At 40.0% G+C, this 27,424-nt stretch overlaps 1 protein-coding gene and 1 pseudogene across 1 annotated transcript in view; one reads left to right on the forward strand and one right to left on the reverse strand.

Annotated features, from left to right (window-relative positions):
• Window positions 1–26,589, reverse strand: part of LOC150019815 (putative ATP-dependent RNA helicase DDX10) — a 313,984-nt gene extending 287,395 nt beyond the window's left edge. The window contains exons 1-7 of the mRNA XM_090266690.1: window positions 26,308–26,589; window positions 14,837–14,897; window positions 13,261–13,391; window positions 12,091–12,249; window positions 10,984–11,104; window positions 9,944–10,133; window positions 1,882–2,008 (exon numbers count right to left, since the gene is read on the reverse strand). Of these exons, the coding sequence (XP_090122816.1) occupies window positions 1,882–2,008; window positions 9,944–10,133; window positions 10,984–11,104; window positions 12,091–12,249; window positions 13,261–13,391; window positions 14,837–14,897; window positions 26,308–26,493 (975 nt within the window). The 5' untranslated portion in view covers window positions 26,494–26,589. The remainder of the gene's footprint in view (window positions 1–1,881; window positions 2,009–9,943; window positions 10,134–10,983; window positions 11,105–12,090; window positions 12,250–13,260; window positions 13,392–14,836; window positions 14,898–26,307) is intronic.
• LOC150019817 (cytochrome c oxidase subunit 7B, mitochondrial pseudogene) lies at window positions 14,255–14,683 on the forward strand (annotated as a pseudogene).
• Window positions 26,590–27,424: the final 835 nt, after the last annotated feature.

Consider the following 27,424-nt stretch of genomic DNA (forward strand, 5'->3'; position numbering starts at 1 on the left):
GTTTTTCCTATGTTAAAAGTTGAGGTGCTCTCTAGACCTTCAATTGGAAATACCTAGTAATCAAGTAGATACACACACCTGGGGCTCAGGAAAGTGGTCACGGTTTAAGATATGGATTTTGCAGCTGCTAGAATATAGAGAGCATTGATAGCCATGGAACTGAAGAGATTACCTAGAAAGAGTCTAGATGGAAAAAGAGCAGAGTACAGAGATTTGAAGCACTTCCAACTGCAGTGGTCAGGTAAGAGACTGGCAAGGAAGGCAAAAAGAATAGTCTGAGGCAAGGAAAAACATACTAGTGTGGAGTCTCAGAGGTCTAAAGAAATGTTTCAAGGAGAAGAGAATGGTCTACTGTTTAATATGCTTCCCAACGGTCAGATAAGATAAGGGCTAATGACTGACCACTGACTTTGGGAAGCTGTATCTCTTAATAAGGGCTGACTCTGGAGGGCTGAGGAGAGAAGAGGAGACGAGGCAGTGATATTGCTAGTAAAGAAAAATCATTAGAAGAGTTTGCTGTGAAGAAAAGCAGAAAGAAGAGGAAGTGACTGGAAAGGGACATGAGACTGGTTTTTTATTCTTAATATAGGCAACATTCAAGAATAACAGGGAGACAATGGAAACACAGGGCAGGATATGTGCAGGAGAAAAGATCTGGGGCACATGTAGAGGGACTGGTTGTAGATACTTCATCCAATGTGACAAAATGGAAAGTAGTGTTATGGAGTAGAAACTTTAAACATAAGCTCAAACTTATTGCCTTTTATATAGATACCAAAAACATCCTTTGTTTAGGAGATGTAAAATTCTAAAAATCTAAAATATGTCCTAAAACAAAAATAAGAAGTCATTCTTTACCTGGTAAAATGAGAGACCACTACTTATCTTCTTCATAAGATGGAGGAAAACTCATCCTCATATTTATCATGCTAAGCTATTTCAAAAGTTATAAATCTAGAATCAACCTACCATATGCCAACAACTATATCACTAGGGAATGTGAAAAAGTGACAAAAATCAATCACTGTCTCTTCTATGAAAGGGAAGAAAGCTAGTTTTATTTCACGTCACTGAATCCCTTATTTGTAGCACAAGGGTAGTGTTGAATAAATGTTTATTAACTAAATAAATATATAAACACTACAGAAGGATAGGGGGAAGAAGCTGATTTTAACAAGGAGAATGGGAGTATCAAAAAATGACTTCCAGCCCCATCCAGTACAGCTCAGTGGATTGAGCACCAGCCTGCAAACTAGTCCTGGTTACGGCACATGCCTGAGTTGCGGGCCAGGTCCCCAGCTGGGGGTGTGCAAGAGGCAACCAACTGATGTTTCTCTCCCTTTCTCCTTCCTTTCCCCTCTGAAATAAAATCTTTAAAAAAAAAAAGAAAAGAAGAAGGACTTCCAGGTATAACACTTGATCTTAACCTTAAACAACATTAAATATTGTCCAAGAATTGGGGTGAAGGTATACAGGGATGGCATTCCAAAAACTGGCATGAACAAAGATAAGAAAGCATGAGAATAAATGGCATATTCAGTTCAATATTCATGGAAGGTAGGTAAGTCTCAGATTATGAAGACCTCTGGTTAGTCTAGTCATTCCAGTGTTCATTCTACCAGTATTGCAGGGCTATTATGTTCTAATAAGCATTGTGCTAGGCACTACTACCAATACAGAAGTAAAAAAGATAGTTACATTCTTCATGCAGCTTATAGTTTCATCCACAAAGACACAGGATTCTCTATCTACAGACCCCTCACCACATCTAGCACTGTATTTACTAGAATAGAAAAGGAATTGCTAAGTCTCTAACTGAAAGTTAGTATTTTAAAAGGGTGGTTCAACATGAATATCTTAAGAAATAAAAACACTCAGTACCTCTTTACAACTGGAGAAAAATACAATACTTTTCTTCTTCAGGTGGCTTCTCAAAAAGGAATATAGTACACTTATTTTTTGCTGCAGCTCACAAACTATGTAGTTCTGTTCCAAAGTAGCAGGGGTGCTTACGGAAATAAAAGGAGGAAAAACATTAAAAATCTGCCATGTTGGTAACTTCGAAATCTAGACCATAAATGATAACAGTTGCATACCCCTCAAATCTCTCTCCCTCTCTCTCCCTCCCTCTCTCTTCTCCCCCTCTCTCTCTCCAAAAGAGAACTTAACTTCTCTATTGTTCTTTAGGAAATAAATTCAACACATGACTAAAACAGATTCAAAGTCCCTTAAAGATTATATATCAAAAATACACACACAAACTGTGGTTGTCTCTGAAAAGGTAGGATCAAGGATGAACTGAAGGGACACGAGGGAACTTGCTGAGCTGATGATAATCTCCCACATCTCAACAGAGGCTTGGGTTCCATATATATACATATTTATCAAAACTCAGCAAATGTCCTCTTATTTGTTATTTCATTGTATGTAAAAATTACATCAAGATAGAAAATCTCTGTACACATTGAGTTCCAGTTAGTGATAAGTGCATTGAAATACTTAGGGGAAGAGTACAGATGGCTTCAATTCACATTGAGAAGCATCAAAAATAAGATAAGTGGATGTACAGTTTATAGACGGATTAGATAAATGGATGGTAAATGAATGCTACTACCATTAGGTGGCACATAGGTAGCAGGTTAGGTATAAGGTGTTCGCTGAAAAATTCTTTCAGTTGTGTTAAATGTTTGAAATTTCTCATAATAAAATGTTGAAAAGACATAGACATACATTTACTATTTGAACTAATAAGCCTGTTTTTTGGATTCTGTTCCAAAGAAATATTGATAAATACACAAAAAGATATACCATTGTTTAAAGAGCAAAAAATAAAGAAAAAAATAAAAATCAATCCATATATCCATCAGTAGGAAACTTGTGGAATAAACTACTATACATGTACACAAGTATCATGCAGCTGGACAAAAGGAATGAAGAATCTATCCATATATTGCTGTAAAGTAACCTCTAGGATAGACTGTTAAAAGCAGAATAGTACATAGAATTTGGTACCATTTATCTGGGCTGGGATATACAAAATACACACATACACATTCATGCACACAGGCATCCATGTGGGTCTGCTTATACTTTAAATAAGAGGGAGACAAACCAAAGAGTAAAAATAGGTTATCCATACGGGAATATACAGAACTGGATTAATTAAATTGAATTACAAATAAAAGGACTAAAGATGTATCAGGTTGATAGCTTAATGACAAAAGAATCTGGATTGTTACATTCTTATTGGAATATTTAAGGAAAACAAAGAAATGCAAAGGAATCTTAAATGTTCTTAAGTAATCATTTTATTAGCAATATTATTGGTAGTATCCTGAAATAAATGGAACAAATAAGTAAAAGACATTAGGAATGAAGATGTTTGGCATAAGAAAAAAATACAAAAACAAAACAATTTATTTATTAAAAAATGTGTATTTATTCTTACGTGTTTAAACTTCAGTCACCTTCAAAGTACTCTCCATTGGATGCAATATACCTATCAAGACACTTTTTCCACTGCTCAAAACAGTCATTGAACTCGTCGATTTTGATGCCTTTTAGTACTTCTGCCATTTTTTGTTTCACCTCTTCCACACTGGCAAAACGTTTCCCTTTGAGAACTTTTTTCATCCAGGGAAACAAAAACAGTCACTCAGAGCAAGATCAGGTGAATAGGCAGGGTGGGGCACAGAGGTCATGCTGTTTTGGTCAAAAACTGCTGAACACTCAGCGAGGTGCAGGTAGGTGTGCTCATAAATCACTCATCATGAAATGGGCAAATGTATTAAAAGAATCTTCAAAAAAATTCACTGAAGCTGAAGGTAATCTCTCACAACACCAACTGGTACAATGATACAGATGGGCTCCTAGAATGCTCACCTAGGAGGGGAAGCCTGCACTACAAGGGGTCCATCCTCCTCCAGAAGATAATTCTGTTATTTGTTTTTTGGGGGGAGGGGTTAGAGGGGTGTCCCTGACTTGTGAGAATCAAAGAGTCTGAGTAAAAGGCTGTAATCTTAAATTTGATTTGTAAAAAAAAGAAGTGTTTTCGCTTAAAAAAAAGACTGTCCTCTGAAAAGCCTGAACACAATTACCATCTCACTAGCATCTAGACTATGGTCTCTAAACACAATATCCTGCCAAAGGAAATTTATAATGGAATGGAAACATAAAATAAACCTAGAAGCCCAGAAAGCAAGGAAGCCAGAACGGCTGGGATGTAACTAAAGGATCCAAGTTGCAACTTAAAGAACTTCCCATTAACCAAGTTTGGGATGATGCAAGACAATTTGAATACTAAAAACATAGTAATAGTTTCTAGTGAAGGACAAACAATATAGTATGTTTAAATGCATGAGTTAACATCAGTAAATAATTTATCATAAGTGTCATTAAGACTATCAGTTCATTTTAATTTTTTTAAAAACTGCTCACCTTTGGACAATGTGAGGGAAGAAACTCTTTAGTCTAAAAATTGTTAAGAGAATGAAGCATATATTATGGTATTCTAACCTTCATGTAAGAGCTGTACCTCAGAGAATCTAGCAGTTGGTATGAAAAAGATTTTTGATTTAAAAGTACCTCAGTAAAAAATAAATAAATAACAGAATCAGAATACTACAATTTTGTAAATCTTAATGAAATAATGAATTAGGACTGCTAAAATTATAAGGTTGCAAAGCTATCATTCCTTTCATAGAGGGGCTGTTTGTATCAGATTAATCCTTTGGCCTAGAGCACTAACTATAAAAGCTGGATTAAATACAAAACTAAAGGCAATTCCATTTTTAGTTTTTGAAGAAATTCCATACTGTTTTCCACAGTGGCTGCACCAGTCTGTATTCCCACCAACAATGCACTAGGGTTCCTGTTTCTCCACATCCTCGCCAGCACTTGTTGTGTGTTGATTTGTTGATGATGGCCATTCTGACCAGTGTGAGGTGGTATCTCATTGTGGCTTTAATTTGCATCTCTCTGATGGCTAGTGATGTTGAGCATTCTTTCATATGCTTATGGACACCCCCCCACCACCACGTCTGTCCTCCTTGGAGAAGTGTTCGTTCAGGTCCTTTGCCCATTTTTTAATTGGATTATCTGTCTTCCTGGTATTGAGTTGTACGAGTTCTTTATATATTTTGGTGATCAAACCCTTGTCCAATGTATCATTGGTAAATATGTTCTCCCATACAGTCAGTTCCCTTCTCATTTTGATGATAGTTTCTTTAGCAATGCAGAAGCTTTTTAATTTGATGTAGTCCCATTTGTTTATTTTTTTTCTTTTATTTCCCTGGCCCTGGGAAATATATCAGCAAAAATATTACGATGTGGGATACCTGAAATTTTACTGCCTATGTTTTCCTCTAGGACTTTTATGGTATCACAACTTACATTTAAGTCTTTGATCCATCTTCAGTTTATTCGGGTGTACGGTGTAAGGTGGTGGTCTAGTTTCATTTTTTTGCATATCCCTGTCCAATTCTCCCAACGTCCTTTACTGAAGAGGCTATTTTTACTCCATTTTATGCTCGTGCCCCCTTTTCTACTGCTGGGAATATACCCTAAGAATCCTGAAATACCAATTCAAAAGAACTTATGCACCCCTATGTTCATAGCAGCACTATTTACAATGGCCAAGTGCTGGAAACAGCCTAAGTGCCGATCAGTAGAGGAGTGAATCAAAAAACTGTGGTACATTTACACAATGGAATACTGTGCAGCAGAAAGAAAGAAGGAACTCCTACTATATGCAACAGCACGGATGGAACTGAAGAATATTATGCTAAGTGAAATAAGTCAGTTGGTGAAAGACAAATACCATATGATCTCACCTATAAGAGGAACGTAATGAACAAAAATAAACTAACAAGCAAAATCAGAACCAAAGGCATGGAAACAGACTGACAGCTACCAGAAGAGTGGGAGGAGAGGGGTAATGATGGAAAGAAGGGGAAGGGACTAGCCAAAGAACAGGTATAAATGACTCATGGACATGGACAACTGGGTGGGGACTGACTGTGGGAGTACGGGGTGGGCAGGGCACAGGAAGGCAAAGGGGGAAAAACTGGGACAATTGTTAACAGAATAATATAAAATAAAATATCCTAAGTAAAAAATAATAATTAATAAATAAATAAACTGTAGGCATCAGAGCATAACCAAGGTGGCTAGAAGATCTTGAAGGAGAACATGGAGATGCCCTGGTGCAAACCCCATATTCACCTCCACTTTTCCCGCAAAGCATCTGCTGATTCACAAGACAGATGATAAAGTTGCAGCCTTTGGCCTAAACATGTCAGTTCAAGATCCTAGAGAAAGAACCATGAAAAATGGAATGTGAAATTCTTTATACAATTTTCCCAAGAGTATGTCAACTCCTAAACTGAGCACAAAAAAAGATAAAATGAGTGAAAAACATGAAAAAGTGACAGCAGGGAAGCTCAAAGCTGAACAGAGATTCTGGCAGTCTCACAGTGTCATGAAGTGCAGATCCTGCCAAGGTGAAGGGCTCTGGTAAATTCCCAACTGGTAGATGAGACCTCCAAAAGGGCTAGGCCTCTGAGTCAGGGCTATATCCCAGGACAAAAGGCAAAACAGAAACAGAATAGTCCCAGAGTCTAAAAGCCAGGCTAGCCCAGATCAAAGTTCTTACCACATCTCCTGCCACAAAGACATCAGTTATGGTTTTGCTAAGAACCAAATATAAGAAAATAAAAAAAACCACATACTAACCTCAAAGGAACAAGTGAACTGCCAGCTGCCTTTAACAAAAAAACAACAACAAAAAAGGAAGTCAGAGTACAATGGAAAGATATCCTTGAACTGAAGAGAAAAAAACCTACCAAGATATCATTCAAAAATAATTTTCAGAAAAGTTAGAACAGAATTTTCACTAGTAAATCTGAACTATAAAGAAATTCTCTGAGCCTAATACAAGAAATAAAAAATACCAGAAAAGAATAAGTATTTGGATAAGTCAAAAAACAGTGATATTTCAAACAGAAAGTAAGGCTTATGGAGCTTAAAATGAGTGAAATTAAAATACTTCACAATAAAAGCACAGTGGAAAGAAGTAAAGAGACTTAAATAATAGACGAAGTTAAATGTAAGTAAATTCAACCCTCCAGTAAGCAAAATTAAGCCTCTAGATTAAATAAGAATAGAACCATATGCTGCTTACAAAGACAAATCTAAAATAAGGGCATATACGATGTAGAAAGAAAAAGGAGAAGGTTCACCAAGCAAACACTAACCAAAAGAAAGTTGCTAAAGGAAGACTAACATCAAACTAGACTTAAAGGCAAAAAGTATTAGTAAAGATAAAGAGCAACACATCATAATGATCAGTGATCCAAATTAATATAAGCTCAAAATATCCATCTCAAATTTTAAATGTTTCATAATTCACCACAGAATTAAACTTATATTCACTATAAAACATAGCAAATCACTACAGCCCAAAGACAACTATTTTCTCTTTAAAAAGATGTAGAAGAACCATTTTGTCACACATAGAATACGTGTATAAAGAAAACACACTGGTATACTTTCTTAATATATTCTAATATACAACTTCAGAAAGATCTAAATTTTAACTTATTTTTCTGATCCTTCACAATTTGAGAGTAAATGCTCTATGCCTTAAAATATTCCTGACTATAATTTCTCATGGTGTGTTAACCAAATTGCTAAGTTGCTAAAGGGAAAATTCAATAATGACATTAGACAAAATCTGTAACAGCATCTGCTTTTTATAGAGCTTCTGGAAAATATGAGATTACAGAGCACTGTAGTCATTATCATATAACCTGCGGTTTTATAAATTAGGTCATTTAAATATCTGCACTCCAAAATGCTTTCTGAAAGCCACACATTTTACAAATGATAGAACAGCATTTCAAAAACCATTTATGTAACAGTCTTTGGATTCAGTTTTTTCAGAAACTATGGATAATAACTAACTATTATCTACAGAAATTGGGAACAGGGGTAATATGTACAATTAACTTGATATAAACTACAAAGATTTTAGAGGCCATCTAATGATTGATAAATTAGTATCTGGTAAAGACACCATGTTTTGAAAATAGGCAGAAAGCAAACAGCAAAAAGAACAAAGAAGAAAATCAAAAGACCTACAGGCTTTAGATTATCAAATTAATTGTACCAAGAATTTCAATAGCTATCTCAATACAACTTTACAAATGTCTACTCAATAGTAAGCCAAGGAGGAAACTATACCTCAAGTATCTGTTGCTATTTCATTTCTGAGTTCTTGATAACCAAAGCTACCAGGACTCAGATTCGCCTAAGTTTATCCATTAGGATCACCTGGAAGCATAGAGTTTTGCCTCTTAGGCTTATTCTAACCCTAGACAGCTCTGAGCTAGGTCAAGGTCATGGTGGGACTGAATGTCCATTTTCCCTGTATTTAAAGATTTTCCAAGAGGATAACCCAATTCATTTTCCTAATCTATTCCTTTTTAGACTAACATTTCATAGTTTTAAATAAATGAAAGTTAAGATAGAGATAATGGTAGAGTTGAATCCACACTGAGAGTTTCAACACATTCAATTTATATTAATTGTAAAATATTTCTGGAAGTCAAATATGTCCATAGTCTACAATGGCTCATACATATACTTCCAAATGTCATAATATCAAAATTCACTTTAAAACATATTTCCCCAGAATAACAGTTATGGGGGGGTGGGGGGGCAGGGGGGCGGAGGAGACGGGTAAGTAGGGGAAGGGTTTAGTAAAGGAATGTGTATAAATGACCCATGGACATGTACAACAAGGTGGGGATTGACTGTGGGAGAGGGGTGGGCTGAGTGGGGGGGAGCAATGGGGGGAAAAGTGGGAAAATTGTAATAGAAAAACAGTAAAATTAAAAGAAAAGAAAAAGAAAAATAATAGTTCAGAAATGAAACATGGCAAAAGGTTAGCAATTGTTGTGACTAGCTAGCAGATATAAGGATCTTCAATTTCTTATCCTTTCTATTATGCTGTATGTTTGAAGTACATCATAATAAAAAATGAGAATAAAAGAAATCCTTATGTTTGGAAGAACCACAGACATTTCGCTGAAATAACAATGTGTTGAGAAAGGTAACCTCATTCACACACTTGTTTTCTTTTTTTAACTCATCCTTTATAATATCTCAATTTTATAAGGGGGTTTTAATAAAATTAATGATGATCAATTTATTTAAAAAATAAATAAAAAATAAAACATATTTCCCCAAACCCATTTACACGTATCATACACACACTCACTCTCCCTCTTTTACACTTCTTACTATCACATAAACACATATATCTTACTCTCCAGTTTTTAGTGAAACCAAAACAAAACAATAGTTGCTGGAACATTTTAAACAGAGAGGTATTTGCTAAATATTAATGCATTTAATATAATGTGTTCCATAGCACATTAGTCCTGCATAATGCAACTTTAAAAAATGATTCCAGACCTAAATAATTGTGATAAATGGAAGAAGCTATATTCATCTCCCACTGCTTTGGAGAGTCACAATGTCTATGAAAAATTATTACAGGTTCTGAGAAGTCTTGAAGAATACTGTTTTAATTTAACTCAATATTTGTTATTTACCTATGGAGGAATATATCCCCCTACCCCATCCCATTTTATGGGGCTTGTTGTTGAATAAATAAATACCTGTTAACATCTTATGAAAAAATGTTTGCTCCCTAGACTTCATTTTGGAAAATCTGCTTTAGTATATTCTCACATTTAAAGATGCATCGAGAATTTAAATAACTTTTACTAATATATTTACTATGCTTTGCATATCTAATAACACATAAAATGGTGTTTTCTTTCCTACAAAAGTAGTATTAATTTGAAATTTCAAATTCTTAAACTAAAAAGAGAACATGGTTGTGATTGAATCAAATATGGTTTCAAACAGTACATACCTATATTTTGCTTTTTCATGAACCCAGACATACTCAGGGTTTTTCAAACTCAAGCGTGCAAGGTCCTTCACAGATTTGGTTTGTGTTGCTGAGAAAAGCAAAGTCTGACGTTTCTTGGGAAGATTTTCAATAATAGCATTCATGGTATCAGCAAAGCCCATATCCAAGATTCTATCTGCTTCATCAAGAACTAAAAAGAAAAGGCAAGTTGATTTACAACATTTAAAATATGCATGAGGCTAAATGCAATGTGGTACCTGGATTAAATCCTAGAACAGAAAGAAAAACATTAGTGGAAAAACTGGTAAAATCAGTTATAGATATATAACTGGAAGTTATATAATGTACCTCTTTAGTTTTGACAAAGGTATCACAGTTACATAAAGATGTTACTCTAGGGAAAACTGGAGGAACGGTATAGAAGGACTCGGCAATCACTGCAACTTCTCTATAAATCTAGAGTAATTCCAAAATAAAAGCTGCTTTAAAGAATACACATTAGGAGCCCTGGCTGGGCAGCTCAGCTGGCTAGAGCATTAACCCAATGTGCCAAGGTTGTGCGTTCATTTAATCCCTGGTCAGGGTGCATGCAAGAAGCAACCCATGAATGCATGGATAAAGGGAACAACAAATTGGTATCTCTCTCCCCCCACCCCTTTCTCTAAGATCAATAAATAAATGTCTTCTTTAAAAAAGAATACAAATTAGGTAATATTGGTGGTACCTTAAAAGATTTGTTTTAAAACCTCTTAGCAGTGTCACACATTGAAGTATCTAATTTTATATATGAGTATCTATATTCTTCCAACCAATTTATTTTTTTCACATGGAAAGAGGTTTAATTTTTAAATATCGTTTGTTTGTTTTTTAATGTAGCTGTACTCTCTGGGTTTAGAACCCATATGCCAAAAACCTTTCAAATTATTTCTCAAGTTGTCTTTAATCAAAATATTTATTGAATAAAACATTTCATCATTAAAGTTTATGAAGCCTCTCTCCTAAATCTGAGATTTTTTTCATTAGAAGTCTGTTAGACTCACCTAACATTTGGAGATTAGTAGCATGAAAACATATTGTTTCATCCATGTGTTGAAGAAGCCGACCTGGTGTGCAAACCAGTATATTTATGTTATTGATCCTCTCAGCTTCATGTTTCAGATCCTGAAAACAGATGTTACATGTTTCTTTTGATTACACCGACACATCACTGAGCAGCCTGTGCAGCAAAACTATAAAAGCCATCTATTTGCACATGACATTTTATCATAGCAATGTAGGTACTCTAGCAATAAATGTAACTTCTATTTTTGCAACACATTCAAATTCCTGGGTGAAATACAAGTTCTTAGTGAAGACCTAAAGAGCTCAGAGTTCCCCTAGATACTTAATCATATGCAGGATTTTCAGGTCATGAAAAATATATGAACATTCCAAGTCTTAATTTCCTCTTAGAACTGCCAGAACCAACTTAAAAACCAGAATTATTCCCAGGACCCAGCAGCAATGAAGACTCTCTGACACCAATCACTGCACTTCATGGACTTGAGGAAAAAACAAAAAAAGGTGCTCCCCTCTCTATATTCTAGAAGTTCTCTTCTTGAAATGAGAACGACAAAATGTTCATGGTTAAAGCTGGTGACAGGTCCATATGTATATGAAGGTTTATGATGCTCTTTTTCCATTTTGTGGATGTTTGCATATAAATTCAAAAATTCAAGTATTTATTTTTACAGTGTAGAGACAAACATTCCAGATATACTAGAAGGTAGAGCTGAAGTTGAGCAGCAGGTTTTACCATGATGTAAAATAAACATTCCTCAAAACTATGTCTCCCTTTCTTCTGCTGCTGACTCAGCAATGTTCTGACTTAAGTCTGCAAAATGAAATGGCACTTTGCCCCATGTACCATGATTAAAGTAAATTAGTCTCAGAACCTGATTAATTCAGATAACCTTGACTAAATGGACCTACAAAATTGAAAACCCGTCTCTAAATGACAATGACCACATCAGGATGTAACCACCCCCTATCTAGGGGGCCAGCCTGTCTATTAAGATGAATCTCCCACTCTTCCCGGTCAACTACCACAGTGCTCCAACATTAAGTTATAGAATAAAAGAAAGAAGGACAAGGATAAAAGGACAAACCTTCCCACCAATGATGAGACCAGCAGAAAAATCATGATTCTTTCCTACTTTTCGGAGAACCTCAAAGGTCTGATATGCTAGCTCTCTTGTAGGTGATATAATCAGAACCCCAAGCCCATCTGTTGAGGTCCACTGCAAACGATATAAGGCCTCTAGCACCTGAAAAAAAAGATAAAAAATTCATGTTCAGTAAGTCCTTAGAGAAGGCAGCTTTTGGAGTCCTGAGTCAACCTTGCCGCTCCAAATCAGAGGCACCTTCCAAGCAAAAGGCATACCACTCACAAGTATTATCCCATTAGAAAGAAGAAATTGCTTACTTTGTTTTTTCTTCCATCCACCAGAAGCATCCACCAAGTCATAAAAGAAGAGAAAAGAAGCCACACAGCAGCTCAGCTGCTGCCAGAGCCAAGCCAGGAGGACACTGGCCATCAGTGAAAGGTATGTGCAGCCCACACACCGTTAAAACAGATTTCAGAAAAATATGTCACCGTTTCTGAACAGAAACCATGTTAAGATAAACTCTTATCTTTGCAGCTACTATAGTTACACAATGACAATTTTCTACTTGTGGAGTGGCATCATTATAAAAATTAGGACTTAAGAGCAAAATTGTTACGCAATACTTAGTACAAAAACTTAAATGGGATTCTGTCTGAGCCAATTATTTTGTAGAAACTTAATTATGCAACCAACTGCATAACTGAAATATAAGTGAATTACCAAGAGGCTCTGTTGTTTTAGTGCTATAAAGGACAGATATCAATGTCCCAATCTTCTTAAAGTGGGCATACTTCAACTTTATCCTAAACAAATGGCAAATACAAATGCAATTAGCAGGTTTGTAAGGAAGAGCGTAGAAACAGCATCCCTCGCCAGTCTTACAGCAGAGCAGAACATTCTAACCGCCCCTGGAACAGCCCACATTCTTCAGGAATGTAATGGCTTGTCAAGGCACAATAATTCATCTAATAAGTTACTGACTGTTCACATGTAAGGTACTATGTTAGGATCTGGGTGAAGATGAACACACCTGTCTAATAAAACTTGCATTCTACCCACGGAAATTCAACATGAAATAACTCTTGACATAATTATGTATTTCTGTCTAGGCACAACATGTTTTAAAATCACATAATAGAGAATCTGACGCAGTATGAACAAACTACTCACTGGAACAAGGAAAGCCAAAGTCTTGCCAGATCCAGTTTTGGCAGCTCCGAGAACATCTTTACCTTGCAAAGCCAACCCGATGGTCTGCTTCTGTATCTCAGTTACCAAACGGTACTGGGCTTCTTGCAAACCTTCAAGTGTGAAGAGAAGGAGAATGACATTTCAGAATAATTTCTGTAGAATTATGGGCTGAATTGCCACCCCCTTATTTGCTGAGGCCTTTAACCCCGTCCCTTACGACGACCCCCCCCCCCCCGGCCCCAAGTAATTTAGAATGTGACTGTATTCACAGACAGAGCCTTTAAAGAGGTGACTGAGGCCCTGGATGGGTAGATCAGGTAGTTAGAGCATCATCCCAAACAAGTTCAATCCCTGGTCAGGGCACACACAAGAATCAACCAATGAATGCATAAGTAATTGGAACAACAAAATGATGTTTCTCTCTCCCACTGCTTCTCTCTCTCTAAAAATCAGTAAATAAAAAAAAATAAAATTTTTTAATTTTTTTTAAATGACCCATTTGGGTGGGCACTAATCCAATTTGATGGTGTCCTTATAAGAAGAAAAAATTTGGACACAGAGACACTAGGGATGTGAGTGCACAAAGGGACAACCCCATGAAGAGGCAGCAAGAGGGCAGTCATCTATAAGCCAGGAAGAGGCCTTCCGTAAGCCATCAGGACCTTCTGAAGAAACCAACATCTGCTCTTTGGACTTCCAGCCTCCAGAACCAAGAGAGAAAAAATTCTTTGTTTAAGCCCACCCAGTCTGTGGTATTTTGTTCTAGTGGCACTACCAAACCAATACAAAAGGTGTCATATTTTTATTTGTTCTCTTGCTTACTGTAACATTATTAGGTTCCATTTTAATTATACAGAGGTCCTAGCATCTTGCTTTTTCATTGCTGTTCTTTAACTAGTCCAGAAAGGATGATAATGACAAACTGGTAAAAACTTAAAAAATGAGTTAATATTGTTTCTTGTTGTAAGTTTTCATGGTATTAAAAAGTACTTGCCAAAGTAAGATATTTCAGGTTACATTTTTTCTAAACCTTTTGCCATTTATAAAAAGCATCAAGGTTCTTTGCAAGGGTACCAGATGCAAAGTTCCAACAAACCAGCAGCTGCAGTTGCTGCAGGTCTGTTTTCAGCTTCACAATGTTTCCTTTCCATTGGCCAAAAACCCGCTAAGCTGTCTCCCAGTTCGAAGTATTCAGCAAATAACGGCAAGGCAGACCCACCAGAAATGAACACCTGATTGCCATGACAAATATGGTGATGCTGTATTAACTAGTGGAGCCACTTCCCATGTTGCTACATGGACATATACAGCAACACAAATTGGAATAGGATAGAACCCGTCCCCTGTTGGCAGAGTCACCCCAAAGGAATGGAGAGATCAGAAATCATCCCAGCTGACATAACTGTCTCGAAACCAAATCATAATTGATGCCAAGTGAAAACATTGTGTACCCATTAAAATATGGTATGATTAAAGAAATAATGTACATGTAAACCACCCACCCAAAAAAAGCATTAAAAAAATCCAACATGTCCCAAGAGCATCATTTACCTACCTTTTAATGTATTTTTAGATAAGGGGAAATCTGAAAATCTTGTAATTTCATTTATATTTATCTGAAAAGAAAAAGGGAACTATCAGATAAGACAAAATAACATACTACATAACTGATTTATTTTTTAAAAAAACATTTTTTAGGGGGCTGGGGGGTCTACATTGTACTGCCCAGCTCACCGTTGGCTCTACAGCAGCGGTCTCCAACCTTTTTGCCACCAGGAACCGGGTTCCATGGAAGGCGGGTGGGGGTGGGGGGGCAGTGCTCAGGTGAGCCTCTAGCTACCTTGCCCACTCTGGAGTGTGGAGGGAGGGGAGGAGACAGGAGGCAGAGCTTTGCTCAAGACCAACAGCAGTCCACAGCCCAGAGGTTGGGGACACCTGTACTACAGGATTAAAGTCAATCATCAATTCTAACTGAAAACTATTATTCCTTTTGAAACGAAGCATGCCTTGGGAAGCTGTTATCAAAAGCATAAGTTTGTAACTATTTCAAATGGCAAAAAAAAGAAACCTTCATTGACTCAACACATACTACTATAATACCTTGAATATCCTTCACCTCTAAAATTTTAACACAGTAAGTCATAATGACAAAAATTTTAGGAAGAAAATTACTTTCAGCCCATCCTTCAAGGAATATCAGTTTAAGAAATAAGAGGCAAAATAAAAATAAGAGGTAAAACAACTATAAACCAAAAACCATGAGAACAGTTCTATTTATACACTTTGGAGAATAGCTTTAAGTTAGTTGGAGAAATCTATCTTGATAGCACAAACCTTTCAAAGTTTAACCATAAATCAGTGGCATGTGAAATCTAACCTGACAACTACTCATTTGGGAGTATACTGAAGGAGGGGTATATTTAATAATAACCAGGGGAAGTGTCTCTGTCACTCTCTGAAGCCACAATAAGTAGCACTGTGTCCTTCAACTTTACATTATTTATGTGCACTACTGATGTTCTTCATTAGCATCAACCCAATTTTCTGAATTTCATTTCAGCTCCTCAGGATTATTTTATTAGAGATGCCGAAAGCAAAAACTACCTCAGATTTGGGAACAGGCTGCCAAATTATTCATGATTCACAAAAGGGGAAGGTTGCATTCATAAGGTTCATTTATTTAGATTATACTCCAGACATTAAGGGATGACAGCTTGTATTTCATTTTATAGTCTACACATCTTCTTTCCCAAGACTTCTACTGTAACCCAGACAGTGTTACTCTCTGGCCCCTGATGCTGAAATCACAAACATTAAAACATTGCCTAAATCCCTACAAATCATTCTGGATAACATTGGAGAAAAGACAGAAGCAGTGTACTAGCATTAGAAGGAGAAAATTATCTCATTCAGAAAGTAATCTTCCAAACAGAACACTAACATAAGGTGCAGTCCATACGGTCCACACTGGCACATGTGCTATTAACAGCTAAAAAGCTGTTTTCACAGTGACTGGAATGCTTACAGAAGCTAGACAGGCAACACATTCTTGAATCCCTCTTAGGAGTTACAGCACAGGCAAAGGGGCTATTCAAACGAATTACTGCACATCTTTCTCAAGTCCATTAACCTCCTAGAGGGAGTCTAGAAGAATAAAACTGTTCCAGCACTCTATCAGTCATGGCACTGTAAAACTATACCCTACAATATTAGAAAGAAGTCACCAAAAAAAACCAAAGGACATTTTTATTCTGCAAATGTTCTAGCACAAGGGTGAGCAAAGTATGGCCTACAGGTCCAATCCAATTTGGTGCCTATATTTGTAAATAGTTTTCCTGGAGCATAGCTACAACCAGTCATTTACATATTGTCTATGTAGCTGTGACAGAGAGGGTACAGCCCACACCTAGTACAGGCATACCTCAAAGATACTGCATGTTTGGTTCTAGAACACTGCAATAAATCAGCTATCGCAATAAAGGGAAGTACGTACATAATCTTTTTGCTTGTGGAGGATCTTGCCTTCAATTTGTAAAAAAGGAACACCTGTGAAGCACAATGAAGCAAGACACAATCAAATCAGGGATGTCTGTACTGACTTTCTGGCCCTTCACAGAAAAGCTTTGCTGACTCTGTTCTAGAAGACACTCAATTATATTCCCAGGAATACTTAGAAACCACAACAGAAGATGGCTATGGTTCCTACAAACAAAAGAACATTCTTTTTCCCATTCCCTTCATCCCTTTCATTTCTTAGAAAATCACTCCTGTCTTTCCAACTTTCATACGCCTCTAAAATCTGTAGCATCCTCCCAAAATTAAAGAACAGATGTTTCAGTGCTGGTACCTGTTAAAGACTACCAACACTGGTGAGTAAATTGGAGGAGATAGAGTGAAGAACAGGGTGGATTATCACGTAACCACTCTGCACTCCTCCTTTCATTGAGCTTCACTTTACTGCACTTCACAGATGTTACATTTCTAACAAAGAAGACAAGACCCTCCACCAGCAACAAGATTACAACTGGCTTTATTGTGATGGTCTAGAATGAACCTGCAACATCTCCGATGATGTATGCCTGTATACTTACAACTCTTCTTTCTCACAAAAATGAATAATGCTTTTACAACCCAAAGCATGAGGAAAAAAGTATAAAAACCTAGAATGCTCCACCTATTGCAATCAATAGAAGAAAAGCAATCTGCCTCAAATTATACCAGACAAAATTCTGATTAAGGAAAAAGAAACCTGGATTAGAATGCAGAGGGCCTATATAGCACAGCTGATTATAATATAAGTCTAAATCAATTCCAGATACAGAGTTTAAATCAGTCAGCAACAGTGAAGAGTTGCTCAACATCTCTCAGAGCTTCAGTCTCCAACTCTCCATCGGTCCCTCCACAACACAGGCCTTACGTGGTGGCCTTAGAAATTCATCACCCACATCTCCCACTGCAGGCGGCACGCCTGACTGACAGTGCCAGCAGTCACTCTGTAGGTCCACCACTGGAAATGCTGTGCTTCCCTGGCAGGCTCCCAATGACTGAGCACCACTAGGGCTACAGACCATTCCAGCAGGACGGGAGATTCCTCTAACGGGCAACTTTGGCTCGAGGACACCCCACCATGTGAAGCTTTCTTCAAAATGTGCTGCATCTAAGACACTTTCTACCTGTTTCTCCTTCCATCCTCTCTCCTTTCCCGCCCTATTTCTGTACCCTCTCCTTCATCTTCAAAGACATTTTCCCCTGTGCCGCAGGAGCTCAGCTCCAGGCAGGGTAAACTTTGGATTCGACAAAACCAAAAAACAGTGGAGTGTTGGAGAGAAAATTCATACCACATTTATTCTCATGGCGGCAGAAGAGACAGCAACAGAATGTCCACCTTTATACTTATTTTCAGGGTGGTAGACAAGACAGCAGCAGAGCATCCGCCCTTATTCTCGTGGCGGCAGATGAGACAGGATTGGAGCATCCACCCTTATTCACATTCTCATGGCAGCAGATGAGACAGTAACAAAGCATCCGTGCCCCCTGAGCAACAGGGGCTCATATCGAGGGAGTATTAAGCAAAAGTAGCATGGAACCAACAAGAACTGTGAGACAGGATAGCACCAGCACACTAAAGCACTCTCTTATATAAGGATGATTTGGGAAAATACGTGCGTGTTGAAGAAGGGATCCTGGCTAGTCATGCTGACACAACACTCCACCCTTCCAGGATTCTCACTTCATAATCTACGCGATTGGGCCCTGTGGGAGAAAACTGGAGCACTGCATCCAAATCCCACAGCAGCAATATAAGCTGCAACAACAGAAGAAAATAACAACTACAATGCATAGAGCTGTGATTAAGGCTGTACACCATCCAGAGGTTAGGGAGGCCCACCAGGCCCCCAGCGGGTCATGGGTGAGTTTGGTTATGCTCACCATCTCATCCTGTAACTCTTATAAACAAGGGATATATTGTATTGGGCATCAGGGATATGCACACAGCATTCTGTGTGGAGCAAAGCACATACCCCTCTCTGCGCAGCAGTTAGCACACCCAGCGCCATTTTAATTTTGCAGCACTATGCTGCACAGCTGCCCGACCCCCTTATTGAGAAGGGACAGGGCGCAATGAGTCACATTAAGGCCTGTGCTGTATGCTTGGCCAAGGTGGTTACCTCCACCTCCGTGACTATGCTTGCACCTTCCAGGGAGAAGCCTTAAATGTTTCCCAGTTAGTAGGCACTGGCTTTAGGGTAGATGTGACTCGGAACATATGGCTGCCCCCATTTGTAGCATCTTGCCTGATTATAGGGCAAATAGGGCCATCTGTGGATCCCACACACCCATAGGGAATCGGGGATGCACCCACACAGGCAGTGCTTTGTCTTCTCCAACAATCTGCACTGGAGACAACATGGGTTTTGTGACACAAGGGTGTGGGTAACCACCCGACTGCCACAGGGGTCTCAGGTGTGGTGCCATTTTGGCATTCTAGACCGAGGGTAGCGGGATGTGCTAACTCCACCGTCACCACTGTTAACCAGCCAAGCTCATCCCAGAGTGAGTACCCTAACAGAGGCCTGGGCGATTCAGTTGGCTCCCTATCAAGCCCTTAACTTCAGTCCATCTGTTATTCCATGAGAAGGCATGGTCAGCATCAGTAGCCACTGCCATGCGGAGTCATCGGCAGGTTGCACTCTCAGCAGTAAGGCAGCGACAGTGCTGCTTGCAAACCTGGGCAGCCCCAGCATGCCGAGGCATTTGCCGCATCAGCAGAGTATCATGCCCAGTGCACATACATTGCTCCAGACTAACCCTCAGGTCAATAAAAAACATGTTTTAGTGGTACTTCAAGGGTAGGTCCGACCCATCCAACAGGATGAATGCTAGAGAGAAATCTGGAGTTAACACAGTAGCAGGTAAAGGGTTCCTTCCTGGTTTTATACTGTATACCACACCTTTACTCGTCTCCCCACAGGAGTTACTGTTGGGTCTGAAAAACTGCAGCAGCACAGTGTGTAGGACCAAATCCCTCTTTCCCACTGAACACTTCTTCATCCGGGCCATGAGTATTCAAATTATAAATAGCACTCCTCATTCCCAGTTCTCATATCTGTGTACAACTGCCACCTACTGTCACAGATAGCAAATCCCCTGGGTTCAGCCACATAATCCAAGCAGCCGCTACGATCCAATCTAACAGGGAATGATCACCCGGAGTCCAATGTGCATTCTGCAGCCGCTGCCTCAGTGCCCAGTGGGTGGTAACTGATACAACCTTACCCATTTCCTGGCCAGAAAGCAAAATGCCGTCCACTCCTACATCCCACAATGTGAGTGACCAAGCACTGAAGATTCCAACACCTTTTGCCAGAATCGGCTCCCCAAATCCACCAGCTCCGCTTGCGAATATGGACACACGGTAGAGTGCTCTGTTACTTGCAGAGGAGGCTGGGCTTGCCCCTGGGGCATCCGGGGGCACTCAGTCTTGATCTTCTGTGTTACCACCATTCATGCCTGAAACAAAGGCAGGGTCTGGCCATCCCTATCATCCCAGTCTTCTGAGGAGCCCACAAACTGTACCTCTGATCCCATCACAGAACCAGTACCGATCCAGGAGCTAAGAGAGGCCACTTCTGCCTCTTATAGCGCCTATGTTTTCTCCCAAGCAGCCCTCATTTCCTGCTCCTGGGACAGGTCCTCCTTCGACTCTCGGACCTGTGCCTCCAATACAAGCGACTCCTGGACTGCTTTACACAGAACAGTGAGAAATAACTAGCCCGCAGCACCAGCCACTACCTGGGCACTTCTCTTCTCCAGAGAGCCCCGTATCTTCAGCAGGGCCTCCTCTATCGCATTAGGAGTCACTTCCACCCCCTCCCAATCCTGCAGGGGTGCTCAAGCCTCCAACACAGTCATCACCACAAACCACATACCCATGGCGGGCCAACCCAATAGCCTGCCCTGAGTGGCCATGGCCAAGCCCTGCTCCATAGCTACAGTCTGGTGAATCCTGCAGACTATGCCAAGTGTACTGCAGGAGCTCAGCTCCAGGCAGGTTAACTTTGGATTCGACGAGACCAAAAAACAACAGTGGAGCGTTGGAGAGGGAATTCACACCAAGTTTATTCTTGCAGTGGCAGATGAGACAGCAACAGAGCACCCATCTTTGTTCTTATTCTCTGGCAGGCAGACCGGACAGCAGCAAAGCATCTGCCCTTATTCTCATGGTGGCAGACAAGACAGTAACAGAGCATCTGTCTTTATTCTCGTTCTCGTGGCAGCAGAGGAGACAGTAAAAAAGCATCTGCACCCCCTGAGTAACAGCGGCTCCTATAGAGAAAGTATTAAACAAAAGTGGCATGGGTCCAACAAGAGCTGTGAGATAGGATAGCACCTGTGCACTAATTAGGCACTCTCTTATATAGATGATTTGGGAAAATACATGCAGGCTTAGGCAGGTATCCTGGCTACAGTCATTCTGACACAACACCCCACCACCACCACCACCAGCATCACCCCCAATAAATCTCCAATTCATTTCATCCCATCATGGCATCTGCCAGTCAGAGGACCCAAAACCTAGACTGTGCAAGAACCTCCTACCTGGTCTCTTGGCCTGCAGACTATTTATAGCTTAGATATGGTCTCTAACTGCCCAACCCCTGCACCATGAACACCTTACTGCTCCCACATACACCCTTTAAGCATGGCCTCTATAAATTTCCTATTGTTGCTGTAATAAATTACCACAAACAGTTGGATTAAACCAACATAAATTTATTAACCTACAATTATGGAAGACAGGAGTCCAAACTGAGTCTCAGTCAGCTAAAATCAAGATGTTTTCAGGGCTGTATTCTTTCTGGTAGCTCTAGTAGAGAATCCATTTCCTTACTTTTTCCAATTTCTAGAGGCTGCCCACTCTCCTTGGCTTATGGCCTCTTTCCATGTTCAAAACCAGCCAGCAGTGAACAGGCAAGTCTCTCTCATTTCACAGCACTCTGAAACTGACTCTTCTGCCACCTTCCTCCACATTTAAGGATCCTTAGGCGATTGATTACATTAGCCTACCTGGATAATCGAGATCAATCACCCTATTTTAAGGTCAACTGATTAGCAACCTTAATACCCCATGCCATGTAACTTATTCACAGGTTCTGGGGACATCTTTGGGAGGCTATTATTCTACAACAGCCTCCTAAACCATTCACAGTCCACCTCCAACCCTCTTCTCCAGCTTCATCTGAAGCCAATCCAGAAACACAGACCACACTCCAAGTAGTAGTTTCTCCTCAAGGAACATCACATATTTTCACTTTTTCTTTTTTTTTTCTTTTTGTATTTCCTCATGCTGCTCCCTCCTCCTTCAATGTCCTTGCCAATACTTTTTTACTGGAGAACATATCATTCAAGAACTAGCTCCACTCATGGCTACCACAAATCACTGAGTAGTCTGCACACTACACAAAGACCTTTAGTAAGGCTGAGGTGAGGGGCTGAAATCCAACCCACATTCACCTCCACAAGCCAAGCCTGAGGCTACAAACACCAGGAAGACAGGTGCCCAGAAGAAACACATTTTCCATTCATCTGGACAAAAGGGGGCACTGTACAGGATAACGCAACCTTTTTCCCCCTAATTACACCATCCTCGTAACACCACAGCCCGTACATATTTATTATACCATTTATCAAAATGTATCAATCCCACCCACCTCCCCAGGGACACAGACAAGGTTTTTTTTGTTTTTTTTCCCATCTATTTTAACCTAGACCTCAACTGTCAAACTGTTTCAAAACGTTTCTGAATCAAATTGTTCATCGAGGCTACTGAGCACCACCTGTATACTCCAGCACTGTAATAAGTTTTATGCACACATACTGGGAGCCATACAGTGAAGGTCTGTCCTTTAGTTACCTAGAGTATAACGAATCTGCTTTGATGTACTCTACTATCGCTATTACTGGATTTCACTGTGCATTTTTTTCTCAACAAGATCTTAAGAAGGTATTTCTAAGATTTAAAAAACTAAAACAGAACAATACTTAAAGAAAAAAAATCTGTTCTTTCAACTTAGTGAAAAGATTGAAAAGATTTAAACATCTGTACACTGCAACACAGTAAGTGCAGTGGTTTGGAGCGATGGCGTCCGATTTAAACCATGTGGGTTAGAACTTTTCATTACCTTTTTCACTTGCTGTTTAATCTTGCACAAACTATTTAATCTTACTGTAGTTTCTTCACCTGTATAATGGGAAAAATCTCATAGGGTTGTTTGTTGTAAAGATATGGCAAGTCAACACATATAAAAGCTTAGGAAATTTAGTAATTTAAAACAAGAGACAGAAAGAATGGGCCAATGTTATTAACTAGAAGAAAGCCATATGGAAAAGGTCACTGTGCACCAAACAACACCTAAACACTGACTGAGCATTTAAGGACAAACGCTGTATGACCAGTCTCTGGGGAAAACACAGGTGAGTGCATGAATGGACTCTGACCTTCAGGGGCTTATGGTCTAGTGGGAGAGTTAACAAAGAAGCCAATCATCATAGCCCAGTGATAAATGCTATAATAAAGGTGTATACAAAATGCTACAGAAGCACAGCAGCCTTTAACTCTGCTGGGGGAGGACAGAAAGAGAAGTTTAAAATCTTGGAGAAAAAATAGGTGTCCCCAGTGTGAAGGAAGAGAACATCAAGTACCAGGACAAGAAGCATCAGGGAACACAAGCAATTCATAAAACTTCAAGTTCTTCTTTCAGGTATGCCTATCACAGACTACTTGCTTTACATACATTAACTCATTTGAGCCTTACAACACCTTGGGTAGTCAATAATCTCTGTAGAATGAAGAAACTGAGGTTCAGGAACACTGAGAAATGTGGCTGGCTACTCAATACCCAAACTGAGATTTAAACCAGGTCTGTCTGACCACAAATAACTTACTCTGAACTAGAGCATGCTGACATTAATTTGACCATTTTCCTGAAAGTAATTGTGAGCCAAGGAAAGTTTTGATCAACAGTTAAAGCAACCGATTTTCCTCTTGGAAAAAAATCATTCTAGCAACAATATGGAGGACAGATTAGAGGGGGATAAAGACTGAAGGCCAAATCCCAACAGCCACCTGTTTTAGTAATTGAAGTTTTGCTGGAACACAACTAGTGTACACCCATTTCTTTAAGTATTTACATGGTGGCTTTTGTGTTACAGTGTCAGAGTTGAGTAGGTCCACCCTCCTGACCTGCAAAGCTGAAATGATTTAGTATCTGGTCCTTGACAGAAAGTTTGCTGCTCCCATACTATAAGCAATAGCTACTGTAGTAACCAGGCAAGAAATGATGAGGCCTGAACTAAGGCACAGCAGTGGGGATAGAGAAGCATTTGAAAATTTTAAGAAGCAGAACAGATCACCAGTGTGAATGACTAGATATGAGTGGTAAGAGGGAAGTCTTTAGGATTACTTCTAGGTTTCTAGCTCAGCAGTCTGCTTAGATGGTGGGCTAGGATGTGAAAGGCTAAATAATGGTCCCCAAATATGTCCATATCCTAACCCCTAGAACTGTGAATGCCACTTTATATGGCAAAAGTGACTTTGAACATGTGATTAATGATCTTGAGATGTGAAGATCTTCCGCAATTATCTGGGTGGTCCCAGAAGGGTACTTATTAAAAACAGAAGAAGTACATTTGACACAGAACAGGAGAAGGCAATGTGTCCAAGAAGGCAGAGATGGAAGTGATGTAGCCACAAGCCAAGGGACATAAAGAGCCACTAGAAGCTAGAAGAATCAAGAAACTGTCCCCTAGAGCTTCCAGAGAGAGGATACCCCTATTCGCACCTTGATTTCAGCTCAGTGAAACTGATTTGACTTCTGGCTTCCAGAACAGTGAGAGAATAAATTTCTGTTGTTTTAAGCCACTGAGTTTGTGGTAAATTGTTACAGTGTCAACAGGGAACTAATATACAGAATTGTGAATTTAGAAGGAAAAGATAATGAGCTAATTTTTGGACTTGTGGCATTCAAGGTATCATATGACACAGGTAAAGACATCCAAGACAGTCAGAAAGAAATGATACAAACCCAGAAGAGCTCAGGGTAGAATACAAGAAGAAGGGGTTATTGGTCCAGAAGAATAAACCTTGAGATTACACCAGGGAAAATAGCAGAATGGAAAGAAGCAAGGGCTGAGGCTAAACCCCCTAACAATTCTAGTCTTTGATGTAGAGTCGAAAATACAACCTAATAATAATTTACTTTACAATGGCTTCTTGAAGTGCTATGTATATAGCAGCAGTAGTAATAATGCAAAAGCTAATATAAGGAATATTTATGTGTCAGGCATTGTGCAGAACGCTTTGTATGCATTCTTACTAACTCCCAACAATAACCTAAAAGGTAAATATCATTATGCCTTTAAAGACAAAAAAATTGGAAAGCCAACATGGTAAGAAACTTGCCCAAAGTCACTCTGAGCAAAAGCCAAAACTTGATCATCATCCTCTTAACTCAAAGCCAAAACAAACTCTAAGTTCTATCAACCTTACTGTTGATCTACGAGTCTAAAGAAGAGCTATACCAGCATAACGCATGGTGACTTTAATTCCAGAAATGTCTCACATGTTAAATTCCTGATTATGCTGCACTAAAAGAGGGTATTCGCTGAGAGGCTGAGTGAGGTGGGTGAACGTCAAGAGACACAGGGATTGGAGGGAAGGAAAATACAGGTACTCACAGCCCCAAGCAGCCTGAGGGAAGAGGTCAAGAGGTCAAAACACTAACTACTAGAAAACTCATATCTAGGAATATCAACTACAAGGTGGGATGGTACATACTAGAAACAGACCAGTAGTCCAGTTTTTCTATGCCAATTCTTGGATGGGGACGTAAAGCAAGTAGAAAACATGAGATAGGCCCAGGAAGGAAGATGGATGATGCTGAGGCATGCAAGTCTGGCATAATGGTTAAAATTAAAAGCAAAGGCTTTGGAATTAGAAAGACATCGGTCTAGGTTCCAATTCCACATCACCCACTAAGCTTAGAAGGACAAGTTTCTTATCCTCTCAGAGCCTCAATGTTTTCATCTGTAAAGCAGGAATAAAACCAGATCAAATCAAATAATGTGAAGCACATGCTGAGTGACTTAAAATGCAGGTGTCATTATTACCGTTTTGTCGCTAGTAGTAATATGCATGTTGCTAGAACTATTACAGCACTAATCTCCCTACCCTTAAGTACCAGTGCATTTAGATTATTTTATCAAGAACAGTGTGGTGAGCAGAAGAGCGGCCAGTCCTCCCTAGAGGCCTGGCTTGTGGCAGGAGCAGACCACCTGTAGGTCCTCAACATCCCACTCCCTTCACCTGCCCAGAGGACAACGCTGACTTCCCAGGCCTGGTCTCCAGCGACCACTCCGCCCCCTCCCCTCTGCTGCTCAGCGCCGCAGCGACACGCAGCGCGCCTGCCGGCCCACTCCACGCGCATCAGCCGCTGACCCGCGCCCCCTCCCCAGCGCCGGCCTCACCTTCTCGTAGCTCTGCATGAGTCGGCTGATAACCTCGCGCTCGACCTGCCACTCGGGTTTCTTCAGCTGCTTCCTCAACTGCTTCTTTTTACTCTGCTTATGGCTGTGTTTCTTCTTCCAGCGATTGAAGCTCTGCACCGGATCGGGCCGCGCTCCCGCATCCCGAGAGTCGGCAGTTTTGCCCATCGCGGCGGCGGCGACAGCCCAGACCTCTCCAGACACGAGACGCTTCAGGCCGGGGGACAGGACGCGGAAGCAGCGTGGAGAAAAAGAACAACAACGCGTGCGCGAAACCGGAAGCCCGCCCCGGGGCTTTGAACCCCGGGCACGCGCGTTGAAGGCAAGGAAAAGGGGGACGGTGGTTGGTGACTTGGCGGCCGCGAGGCGTAGCAGAGCGGTCCGGGGGAAACGGAGGCGGAGCGATTTGCGGAAGAAGGCGGAGTTGAGTGCTTGCAGGAGCAAGTTGGCTCTTTAAATTAGCGCTTCCGCTCTAGTTGCTGTTACTACGGTGACGTCAGAACTAATTAACACTAAAGGGCTGTTCACGCCTGCGCTGGGTTTTCCTTGGCAAGGCGTGTGTGCGCGCGCGCACGCACCCACGCACGATCTGTGAATTATAATTGTAAACTTCGTTTCGCGTATTTCGACCCAGGGAGCCAAAGGATTCATCCGAAAATCAAACAACTAGTTCATAACTTCTCATTTCAATCACTGCAGAGTACCTCCCTAGGAATAAAAGTTTTTCCCTTTTTTCTGGCCTCTCAGACTGCATGCTGCAGGTGACTGGGGCAGTCACTGAATTTGCCTTGAAATGCTATCGTGAAGACAAAATCATAACTAAAAATAACGAATTAAAAGAAACGTTGGCTATTTAAGTAAATTGACTTTCAGTGAATGGTTTTATGGCACATTTACCTAGAGAGTTCACAGGTATACAGTTGGTGGAGATGGGGGCAGAGTTGTGTCAAGAAAAACAGGAAGGTTAGGTTCAAAATTCACAGGGAGTTTGGGCTCTCAAATTCCCTTCCCAACTCCACATGACTATCCCCAACCACTGCCCATCCCCTGAACAGAAGAAGGCTTTCAGGGGTAGGGAGCATGAACTAGATCATCTCTA

The sequence above is a fragment of the Furipterus horrens genome, unplaced genomic scaffold (genome assembly GCF_987537825.1).
Source record: "Furipterus horrens unplaced genomic scaffold, mFurHor1.1.pri manual_scaffold_2, whole genome shotgun sequence".
In the NCBI taxonomy this organism is placed as follows: domain Eukaryota; kingdom Metazoa; phylum Chordata; class Mammalia; order Chiroptera; family Furipteridae; genus Furipterus; species Furipterus horrens.